The following is a 12,396-nucleotide window of genomic DNA, read 5'->3' on the forward strand; positions in this document are numbered from 1 at the left end:
GGAGCTTTACTCTGTATCTAACCCCGAGCTGTACCTGTCCTGGGAGTGTTTGATGGGGACGGTGTAGAGGGGGATTTACTCTGTATCTAACCCCGTGCTGTACCTGTCCTGGGAGTGTTTGATGGGGACGGTGTAGAGGGAGCTTTACTCTGTATCTAACCCCGAGCTGTACCTGTCCTGGGAGTGTTTGATGGGGACGGTGTAGAGGGGGATTTACTCTGTATCTAACCCCGTGCTGTACCTGTCCTGGGAGTGTTTGATTGGGACGGTGTAGAGGGACCTTTACTCTGTATCTAACCTCGTGCTGTACCTGTCCTGGGAGTGTTTGACGGGGACAGTGTAGAGGGAGCTTTACTCTGTATCTAACCCCGTGCTGTACCTGTCCTGGTTTGAGTGTCCCATAACGTTCAGGAATCCTGTTTTCATTTCCTTGCCAGTGCTTTACTGTCGCCTGAGAACGTCTCATCACGACCATCGATGGGAAGTACATCAACTCCACGACACACATCCGCTGACGACAATCCCAGCCTTCGAAGGTGAAATTAGTCAAGTGATTCGCGGGGTTTAGATGCAAAATAAAAGACGTCCGGGAGTGAGTTACAGACTGGAATCTAATCGAGGGGTTCGGGGGTTTATATTTAGAATAACAGATACCCGGGAGTGAGTTACAGACTGGAATCTAATCGAGGGGTTTGGGGTGGTTTATATATAGAATAACAGATACCTGGGAGTGAGTTACAGACTGGAATCTAATCGAGGGGTTCGGGTTGTGGTTTATATATAGAATAACAGATACCCGGGAGTGAGTTACAGACTGGAATCTAATCGAGGGGTTCGGGGTGGTTTATATATAGAATAACAGATACGCGGGAGTGAGTTACAGGCTGGAATCTAATCGACGGGTTGCGGGTGGTTTATATATAGAATAACCGATACTCGGGAGTGAGTTTCAAACTGGAATCTGATCGAGGGGTTTGGTGGTTTATATATAAAATAACAGATACCTGGGAGTGATTTACAGACTGGAATCTAATCGAGGGGTTCGTTTTAGTTTATATATAGAATAACAGATACCCGGGAGTGAGTTTCAGACTGGAATCTAATCGAGGGGTTCGGGGTGTTTATATATAGAATAACAGATACCCGGGAGTGAGTTACAGACTGGAATCTAATCGAGGGGTTCGTTTTGGTTTATATATAGAATAACAGATACCCGGGAGTGAGTTTCAGACTGGAATCTAATCGAGGGGTTCGGGGTGTTTATATATAGAATAACAGATACCCGGGAGTGAGTTACAGACTGGAATCTAATCGAGGGGTTCGTTTTGGTTTATATATAGAATAACAGATACCTGGGAGTGAGTTACAGGCTGGAATCTAATCGAGGGGTTCGGGGGGTTTTATATATAGAATTACAGAAACCCGGGAGTCAGTTACAGACCGGAATCTAATCGTGGGGATCGGGGGGGTTTATATATAGAATCACAGATACCCGGGCGTGAGTTACATGGTGGAATCTAATCGAGGGGTTCGGGGTGGTTTATATATAGAATAACAGATACCCGGGAGTGAGTTAAAGACTGGAATCTAATTGAGGGGTTCCGGGTGGTTTATGTATAGAATAACAGATACCCGGGAGAGAGTTACATGGTGGAATCTAATCGAGGGGTTCGGGGTGGTTTATATATAGAATAACAGATACCCGGGAGTGAGTTAAAGACTGGAATCTAATCGAGGGGTTGGGGTGGTTATATATAGAATAACAGATACCCGGGAGAGAGTTACAGGCTGGAATCTAATCGAGGGGTCTTAGGGTTTATATATAGAATAACAGATACCCGGGAGTGAGTTACAGATTGGAATCTAATCGAGAGGTTCAGGTGGGGGTTTATATATAGAATAACAGACCCCCGGGAGTGAGTTACAGACTGGAATCTAATTGAGGGGTTCGGGGAGGGTTTATATTTAGAATAACAGAAACCCAAGAGTGAGTAATAGACTGGAATCTAGTCAAGGGGTTCGTGTGGGTGTTTATATATTGAATAACAGATACCTGAGAGTGAGTTACAGACTGGAATCTAGTCGAGGGGTTCGGGTGGTTTATACATAGAATAACAGATACCCGGGAGTGAGTTACAGACTGGAATCGAATCGAGAGGTTCGGGTGGGGGTTTATATATAGAATAACAGGTACCCGGGAGTGAGTTACAGACTGGAATCTAATCGAGGAGTTCGGGGGGGTGTATATATAGAATAATAGATACCCGGGAGTGAGTTACAGACTGGAATCTAATCGAGGAGTTCGGGGGGGTGTATATATAGAATAACAGATACCTGAGAGTGAATTACACACTGGAATCTAGTCGCGGGGTTCGGGTGGTTAATGTATAGAATAACAGATACCCGGGAGTGAGTTACAGACTGGAATCTAATCGAGGCGATCGGGGTGGTTCATATATGGAATAACAGATACCCGGGTGTGAGTTACAGACTGGAATCTAATCGAGGGATTCGGGGGGTTTATATATAGAAAAACAGATACGCGGGAGTGAATTACAGGCTGGAATCTAGTTGAGGTGTTCGGGTTGTTTATATATAGAATAACAGATACCCGGGAGTGAGTTACAGACTGGAATCTAATCGAGGGGTTCGGGGGGGTTTATATATAGAATAGCAGATACCCGGGAGTGAGTTACAGACTGGAATCTAATCGAGAGGTTCGGGTGGGGGTTTATATATAGAATAACAGATACCCGGGAGTTAGTTACAGACTGGAATCTAATCGAGAGGCTCGGGTGGGGGTTTATATATAGAATAACAGGTACCCGGGAGTGAGTTACAGACTGGAATCTAATCGAGGAGTTCGGGGGGGTGTATATATAGAATAACAGATACCTGAGAGTGAATTACACACTGGAATCTAGTCGCGGGGTTCGGGTGGTTAATGTATAGAATAACAGATACCCGGGAGTGAGTTACAGACTGGAATCTAATCGAGGCGATCGGGGTGGTTCATATATGGAATAACAGATACCCGGGAGTGAGTTACAGACTGGAATTTCATCGAGGGTTTCGGGGTGTTTTATATATAGAATAACAGATACCCGGGAGTGAGTTACAGACTGGAATCTATTCGAGGGGTTCGGGGGGTTTATATATAGAAAAACAGATACGCGGGAGTGAATTACAGGCTGGAATCTAGTTGAGGTGTTCGGGTTGTTTATATATAGAATAACAGATACCCGGGAGTGAGTTACAGACTGGAATCTAATCGAGGGGTTCGGGTGGATTATATATAGAATAATAGATACCTGGGAGTGAGTTACAGACTGGAATCTAATCGAGAGGTTCGGGTGGGGGTTTATATATAGAATAACAGATACCCGGGAGTGAGTTACAGACTGGAATCTAATTGAGGAGTTCGGGGGGGTGTATATATAGAATAACAGATACCTGAGAGTGAATTACACACTGGAATCTAGTCGCGGTGTTCGGGTGGTTAATGTATAGAATAACAGATACCTGGGAGTGAGTTACAGATTGGAATCTAATCGAGGGGCTCGGGTGGGGATTTATATATTGAATAACAGATACCCGGGAGTGAGTTACAGACTGGATTCTAATCGATGGGTTTGGAGCGGTTTATTTATAGAATAACAGATACCCGGGAGTTAGTTACAGACTGGAATCTAATCGAGGGATTCGGAGGGTGTATATATAGAATAACAGATACCCGAGAGTGAACTACAGACTGGAATCTAGTCGAGGGGTTCGGGTGGTTAATGAATAGAATAACAGATACCCGGGAGTGAGTTACAGACTGGAATCTAATCGAGGGGTTCGTTTTGGTTTATATATAGAATAACAGATACCCGGGAGTGAGTTTCAGACTGGAATCTAATCGAGGGGTTCGGGGTGTTTATATATAGAATAACAGATACCCGGGAGTGAGTTACAGACTGGAATCTAATCAAGGGGTTCGTTTTGGTTTATATATAGAATAACAGATACCTGGGAGTGAGTTACAGGCTGGAATCTAATTGAGAGGTTCGGGGAGGTTTATATATAGAATAACAGATACCCGGGAGTGAGTTACAGGCTGGAATCTAATCGAGGGGTTCGGGGGGTTTTATATATAGAATTACAGAAACCCGGGAGTCAGTTACAGACTGGAATCTAATCGAGGGGTTCGGGGTGTTTATATATAGAATAACAGATACCCGGGAGTGAGTTACAGACTTGAATCTAATCGAGGGGTTCGTTTTGGTTTATATATAGAATAACAGATACCTGGGAGTGAGTTACAGGCTGGAATCTAATTGAGAGGTTCGGGGAGGTTTATATATAGAATAACAGATGCCCGGGAGTGAGTTACAGGCTGGAATCTAATCGAGGGGTTCGGCGGGGTTTATATATAGAATCACAGATACCCGGGCGTGAGTTACATGGTGGAATCTAATCGAGGGGTTCGGGGTGGTTTATATATAGAATAACAGATACCCGGGAGTGAGTTAAAGACTGGAATCTAATCGAGGGGTTGGGGTCGTTATATATAGAATAACAGATACCCGGGAGAGAGTGACATGGTGGAATCTAATTGAGGGGTTCCGGGTGGTTTATGTATAGAATAACAGATACCCGGGAGAGAGTTACATGGTGGAATCTAATCGAGGGGTTCGGTGTGGTTTATATATAGAATAACAGATTCCCGGGAGTGAGTTACAGGCTGTAATCTAATCGAGGGGTCTTAGGGTTTATATATAGAATAACAGATACCCGGGAATGAGTTACAGACTGGAATGTAATCGAGGGGTTCGGGGGGGGTTTATATAAAGAATAACAGATACCCGGGAGTGAGTTACAGCCTGGAATCTAATCGAGGGGTTCGGGATGGTTTATATATAGAATAACAGATACCCGGGAGTGAGTTACAGACTGGAATCTAATCGAGGCGTTCGGGATGGTTTGTATATAGAATAACAGATACCTGGGAGTGAGTTACAGTCTGGAATCTAATTGAGGGGTTCGGGGTGGTTTTTTATAGAATAACGGATACCTGGGAGTGAGTTACAGACTGGAATCTAATCGAGGGGTTCGAGGTGTTTATATATAGAATAACAGATACCCGAGAGTGAGTTACAGACTGGATTCTAGTCGAGGGGTTCGGGTGGTTTATATATAGAATAACAGATACCCGGGATTGAGTTACAGATTGGAATCGAATCGAGAGGTTCAGGTGGGGGTTTATATATAGAATAACAGACCCCCGGGAGTGTGTTACAGACTGGAATCTAATTGAGAGGTTCGGGCGGGTTTATATATAGAATAACAGATACCCGGGAGTGAATTACAGCCTGGAATCTTATCGAGGGGTTCGGGGAGGGTTTATATTTAGAATAACAGATACCCAAGAGTGAATAATAGACTGGAATCTAGTCAAGGGGTTCGTGTGGGTGTTTATATATAGAATAACAGATACCCGGGAGTGAGTTACAGACTGGAATCTAGTCGCGGGGTTCGGGTGGTTAATGTATAGAATAACAGATACCCGGGAGTGAGTTACAGACTGGAATCTAATCGAGGAGTTCGGGGGGGTGTATATATAGAATAACAGATACCCGGGAGTGAGTTACAGACTGGAATCTAATCGAGGCGATCGGGGTGGTTCATATATGGAATAACAGATACCCGGGAGTGAGTTACAGACTGGAATTTCATCGAGGGTTTCGGGGTGTTTTATATATAGAATAACAGATACCCGGGAGTGAGTTACAGACTGGAATCTATTCGAGGGGTTCGGGGGGTTTATATATAGAAAAACAGATACGCGGGAGTGAATTACAGGCTGGAATCTAGTTGAGGTGTTCGGGTTGTTTATATATAGAATAACAGATACCCGGGAGTGAGTTACAGACTGGAATCTAATCGAGGGGCTCGGGGGGGTTTATATATAGAATAACAGATACCCGGGAGTGAGTTACAGACTGGAATCTAATCGAGGGAATCGGGGTGGTTTATATATAGAATAACAGATACCCGGGAGTGAGTAACAGACGGGAATCTAGTCGAGGGGTTCGTGGTTGTTTATATATAGAATAACAGATACCCGAGAGTGAGTTACAGTCTGGAATCTAGCCGAGGGGTTCGGGTGGTTTATATATAGAATAACAGATACCCGGGAGTGAGTTACAGATTGGAATCTAATCGAGGGGTTCGGGTGGGGATTTATATATTGAATGACAGATACCCGGGAGTTAGTTACAGACTGGAATCTAGTCGAGGGGTTCGGGTGGTTAATGAATAGAATAACAGATACCCGGGAGTGAGTTACAGACTGGAATCTAATCGAGCGGATCGGGGTGGTTTATATATGGAATAACAGATACCCGGGAGTGAATTACAGCCTGGAATCTTATCGAGGGGTTCGGGGAGGGTTTATATTTAGAATAACAGATACCCAGGAGTGAGTAATAGACTGGAATCTAGTCAAGGGGTTCGTGTGGGTGTTTATATACAGAATAACAGATACCTGAGAGTGAGTTACAGACTGGAATCTAGTCGAGGTTTTCGGGTGGTTTATATATAGAATAACAGATACCCGGGAGTGAGTTACAGACTGGAATCTAATCGAGGAGTTCGGGGGGGTGTGTATATGGAATAACAGATACCTGAGAGTGAATTACACACTGGAATCTAGTCGCGGGGTTCGGGTGGTTAATGTATAGAATAACAGATACCCGGGAGTGAGTTACAGACTGGAATCTAATCGAGGCGATCGGGGTGGTTCTCATATGGAATAACAGATACCCGGGAGTGAGTTACAGACTAGAATTTAATCGAGTGAATCGGGGTGGTTTATATATTGAATAACAGATACCCGGGAGAGAGTTCCGGACTGGAATCTAATCGACGGGTTGCGGGTGTTTTATATATAGAATAACAGATACCCCGGAGTGAGTTACAGACTGGAATCTAATCGAGGGGTTCGGGTGGTGGTTTATATATAGAATAACAGATGGCAGAGAATGAGTTACAGACTGGAATCTAATCGAGGGGTTCGGGGGGAGTTTATATATAGAATAACTGATACACGGGAGTGAGTTACAGACTGGCATCTAATCGCGGGGGTTGGGGTGGTTCATATATCGAATAACAGATACCCGGGATTGAGTTACAGACTGGAATCTAATCGAGGGGTTTATATATACAATAACAGATACCCGGAAGTGAGTTACAGCCTGGAATCTTATCGAGGGGTTCGGGGAGGGTTTATATTTTGAATAATAGATACCCAGGAGTGAGTAATAGACTGGAATCTAGTCAAGGGCTTCGTGTGGGTGTTTATATATAGAATAGCAGATACCTGAGAGTGAGTTACAGACTGGAATCTAGTCGAGGGGTTCGGGTGGTTTATATATAGAATAACAGATACCCGGGAGTGAGTTACAGACTGGAATCTAATCGAGAGGTTCAGGTGGGGGTTTATATATAGAATAAGAGATACCCGGGAGTGAGTTACAGACTGGAATCTAATCGAGGAGTTCTGGGGGGTGTATATATAGAATAACAGATACCCGGGAGTGAGTTACAGACTGGAATCTAATCGAGGCGATCGGGGTGGTTCATATATAGAATAACAGATACCCTGGAGTGAGTTACAGACTGGAATTTCATCGAGGGTTTCGGGGTGTTTTATATATAGAATAACAGATACCCGGGAGTGAGTTACAGACTGGAATCTATTCGAGGGGTTCGGGGGGTTTATATATAGAATAACAGATACGCGGGAGTGAATTACAGACTGGAATCTAGTTGAGGCGTTCGGTTGTTTATATATAGAATAACAGATACGCGGGAGTGAATTACAGACTGGAATCTAGTTGAGGCGTTCGGTTGTTTATATATAGAATAACAGACACCCGGCAGAGAGTTACAGGCTGGAATCTAGTCGAGGGGTTCGAATGGTTTATATATAGAATAACAGAAAGCTGGGAGTGAGTTACAGACTGGAATCTAATCGAGGGGTTCGGGTTTATATATAGAATAACAGATACCCGGGATTGAGTTACAGACTGGAATCTAATCGAGGGGTTCGGGGTGGTTTATTTATGGAATAACAGATACCTGGGAGTGAGTTACAGACTGGAATCTAATCGAGGGGTTCGGGGTGGTTTATATATAGAATAACAGATACCCGAGAGTGAGTTACAGACTGGAATCTAATCGAGGGGTTCGGGTTGGGGTTGATATTTTGAATAACAGATACGCGGGAGTGAGTTAGAGACTGGAATCTAATCGAGGGGTTTGGAGCGGTTTATTTTTAGAATAACAGATACGCGGGAGTGAATTACAGACTGGAATCTAGTTGAGGTATTCGGGTGGTTTATATATAGAATGACAGATATCCGGGAGCGAGTTACAGACTGGAATGTAATCGAGGGGTTCGGGGTGGTTTATATATAGAATAACAGATACCCAGGAGTGTGTTACAGACTGGAATCTAATCGAGGGGTTCTGGGTGGTTTATATATAGTATAACAGATACCCGGGACTGAGTTACAGACTGGAATCTAATCGAGGGGTTCGGGGGATTTTATGTATCGAATAACAGGTACCAGAGAGTGCGTTACAGACTGGAATCTAATGGAGGGGATCGGGGTGGATTATATATCGAATAACAGACACCCTGGAGTGAGTTACAGACTGGAATCTCGTCGAGGTGTTCGGGTGGGGCTTTATAAATAGAATAACAGATACCCGGGAGTGAGTTACATAGTGAAATCTAATCGAGGGGTTCGGGGGATTTATTTATAGAATAACAGATACCCGGGAGTGAATTACAGACTGTAATCTAGTTGATGGGTTCGGGTGGTTTATTTATAGAATAACAGATACCCAGGAGTGAGTTACAGACTGGAATCTAGTCGATTGGTTCGGGTGGTTTATATATAGAATAACAGATACCCAGGAGTGAGTTACAGACTGGAATCTAATCGAGGGGTTCGTGGTGGTTTATATTTAGAATAACAGATACCCAGGAGTGAGTTACAGACTGGAATCTAATCGAGTGGTTCGTGGTGGTTTATATATAGATTAACTGATACCCGGGAGTGAGTTACATAGTGAAATCTAATCGAGCGGTTTGGGTGGGGGTCGATATATAGAATAACAGATACCCGGAAGTGAGTTTCAGACTGGAATCTAATCGAGCGGTCCGGGGGTTTTATTTATAGAATAACAGATACCCGGGAGTGAATTACAGACTGGAATCTAGTCGATGGGTTCGGGTGGTTTATATATAGAATAACAGATACCCGGGAGTGAGTTACAGACTGGAATCTAATCGAGGTGATCAGTTTGGTTTATATATGCAATAACAGAAACCCGGGAGTGAGTTACAGACTGGAATGTAATCGATGGGCTCGGGGTGGTTTATATATAGAATAACAAATACCCAGGAGTGAGTTACAGACTGGAATCTAATCGAGGGGTTCGGGGTAGTTTATATTTAGAATAACAGATACCCGGGAGTGAGTAACAGACTGGAATCTAATCGAGGGTTTCGGGTGGTTTATATCGAGAATAACAGATATCCGGGAGTGTATTACAGACTGGAATCTAGTCTAGGAGTTCGGGGTGGTTTATATATAGAATAACAGATACCCGGAAGTGAGTTACAGACTGGAATCTAGTCGTGAGGTTCGGGTGGGGGTGTATATATAGAATAACAGATACCCGGGAGTGAGTTACAGACTGGAATCTAATCGAGGGGTTCGGGGGGTTTATATATAGAATATCAGATACCCGGGAGTGAGTTACAGACTGGAATCTCGTCGAGGGGTTCAGGTGGTTTATATCGAGAATAACAGATACCCGGGAGTGTGTTACAGACTGGAATCTCTCGAGGAGTTCGGGGTGGTTTATAGAAAGAATAACAGATACCCGGGAGTGAGTTACAGACTGGAATCTAGTCGTGGGGTTCGGGTGGGGGTGTATATATAGAATAACAGATACCCGGGAGTGAGTTACAGACTGGAATCTAATCGAGGGGTTGGGTGTTGGTTTATATATAGAATAACAGATACCCGGGAGTGCGTTACAGACTGGAATCTAATCGAGGGGCTCGGGGTGGTTTATATTTTGAATAACAGATACCCGGGAGTGAATTACAGACTGGAATCTAGTTGAGGGATTAGGTTGGTTTATATATGGAATAACAGATATCCGAGAGTGAGTTACAGACTGGAATGTAATCGAGGGGTTCGGGGTTGTTTATATATAGAAAAACAGATACCCGGGAGTGAGTTACATAGTATAATCTAATCGAAGGGTTCGGGTGATTTTATATATCGAATAACAGATACCAGAGAGTGTGTTACAGACTGGAATCTAATCGAGGGGATCGGGGTGGATTATATATCGAATAACATATACCCAGGAGTGAGTTACAGACTGGAATCTAGTCGAGGGGTTCGGGTGGTGGTTTATATATTGAATAACTGATACCCGGAAGTGAGTTACATAGTGAAATCTAATCGAGCGGTTTGGGTGGGGGTCGATATATAGAATAACAGATACCCGGGAGTGAGTTTCTGACTGGAATCTAATCGAGGGTTTCGGGGTGGTTTATATTTAGAATAACAGATACCCTGGAGTGATTTACAGACTGGAATCTAATCGAGAGTTTCGGGGTGGTTTATATATAGAATAACAGATACCCAGGAGCGATTTTCAGACTGGAATCTAATCGACGGGTTGCGGTTGGTTTACGTATAGAATAACAGATATCCGGGAGTGAGTTACAGACTGGAATCTAATCGAGGGGTTCGGGGTGGTTTATATTTAGAATAACAGATACCCGGGAGTGAGTTACAGACTGGAATCTAATCGAGGGTTTCGGGGTGGTTTATATATAGAATAACAGATACCCGGGAGTGAGTTACAGACTGGAATCTAATCGAGGTGTTCGGGGGGTTTTATATACAGAATAACAGATACCAGAGAGTGACTTGCAGAGTGGAATCTAATCGAGGGTTTCGGGGTGGTTTACATATAGAATAACAGATACCCGGGAGTGAGTTACAGAGTGGAATCTAATCGAGGGGTTCGGGGTGGTTTATATGTAGAATAACAGATACCCGGGAGTGAGTTACAGACTGGAATCTAGTCGAGGGGTTTGGGTGGTTTATATTTTGAATAACAGGTACCCGGGAGTGAATTACAGCCTGGAATCTTATCGAGGGGTTCGGTGTGAGTTTATATTTAGAATAACAGATACCCGGGAGTGAATTACTGTCTGGAATTTAATCGAGGGGTTCGAGGTAGTTTATATATAGAATAACAGACACCCGGGAGTGAGTTACAGACTGGAATCTAATCGAGAGGTTCTGGGTGGTTTATATATATTATAACAGGTACCCGGGAGTGAGTAATAGACTGGAAGCTAAAGGACTGGTTGCGGGTGGTTTATATATAGAATAACAGACACCCGGGAGTGAGTTACAGACTGGAATCTAATCGAGAGGTTCTGTGTGGTTTATATATATTATAACAGATACGCGGGAGTGATGTACAGTTGGAATCTAATCGAGCGGTTCGGGGGATTTTATGTATCGAATAACAGATACCCGGGAGTGAGTTACAGACTGGAATCTGGTCGAGGGGTTCGGGTGGGGGTTTATATTTTGAATAACAGATACCCGGGAGTAAGCTACATAGTGAAATCTAATCGAGGGGCTGGGGTGGGGTTTGATATATAGAATAACAGATACCCGGAATTGACTTTCAGACTGGAATCTAATCGAGGGGTCCGGGAGATTTATTTATAGAATAACAGAGACCTAGGAGTGAATTACAGACAGGAATCTAGTCGATGGGTTCGGGTGGTTTATTTATAGAATAACATACCCGGGAGTGAGTTACGGACTGGAATCTAATCGAGGGGTTCGGGGTGGTTTATATTTAGAATAACAGATACCCGGGAGTGAGTTACAGACTGGAATCTAATTGAGGGTTTCGGGGTGGTTTATATATAGAATAAAAGATACCTGGGAGTGAGTTACAGACTGGAATCTAGTCGAGGGGTTCGGGGTGGTTTATATTTAGAATAACAGATACCCGGGAGTGAGTTACAGACTGGAATCTAATTGAGGGTTTCGGGGTGGTTTATATATAGAATAAAAGATACCCGGGAGTGAGTTACAGACTGGAATCTAATCGACGGGTTGCGTTTGGTTTATATACAGAATAACAGATACCCGGGAGTGAGTTACAGACTGGAATCTAATCGAGGGGTTCTGGGAGTTTTATATACAGAATAACGGATATCAGAGAGTGACTTACAGAGTGGAATCTAATCAAGGGTTTCGGGGTGGTTTATATATAGAATATCAGATG

General features: G+C 43.6%; 1 protein-coding gene across 1 annotated transcript in view; it reads left to right on the forward strand.

Moving 5' to 3' along the window:
- Nucleotides 1–12,396, forward strand: part of LOC144674112 (membrane-associated tyrosine- and threonine-specific cdc2-inhibitory kinase-like) — a gene marked incomplete at its 5' end in the record, with an annotated part of 41,830 nt that overhangs the window by 14,589 nt on the left and 14,845 nt on the right. The window contains one exon of the mRNA XM_078535618.1: nucleotides 438–536. Coding sequence (XP_078391744.1) covers nucleotides 438–536 — 99 coding nt within the window. The remainder of the gene's footprint in view (nucleotides 1–437; nucleotides 537–12,396) is intronic.

Source organism: Cetorhinus maximus, unplaced genomic scaffold (assembly GCF_964194155.1).
Source record: "Cetorhinus maximus unplaced genomic scaffold, sCetMax3.hap1.1 HAP1_SCAFFOLD_558, whole genome shotgun sequence".
NCBI lineage: Eukaryota > Metazoa > Chordata > Chondrichthyes > Lamniformes > Cetorhinidae > Cetorhinus > Cetorhinus maximus.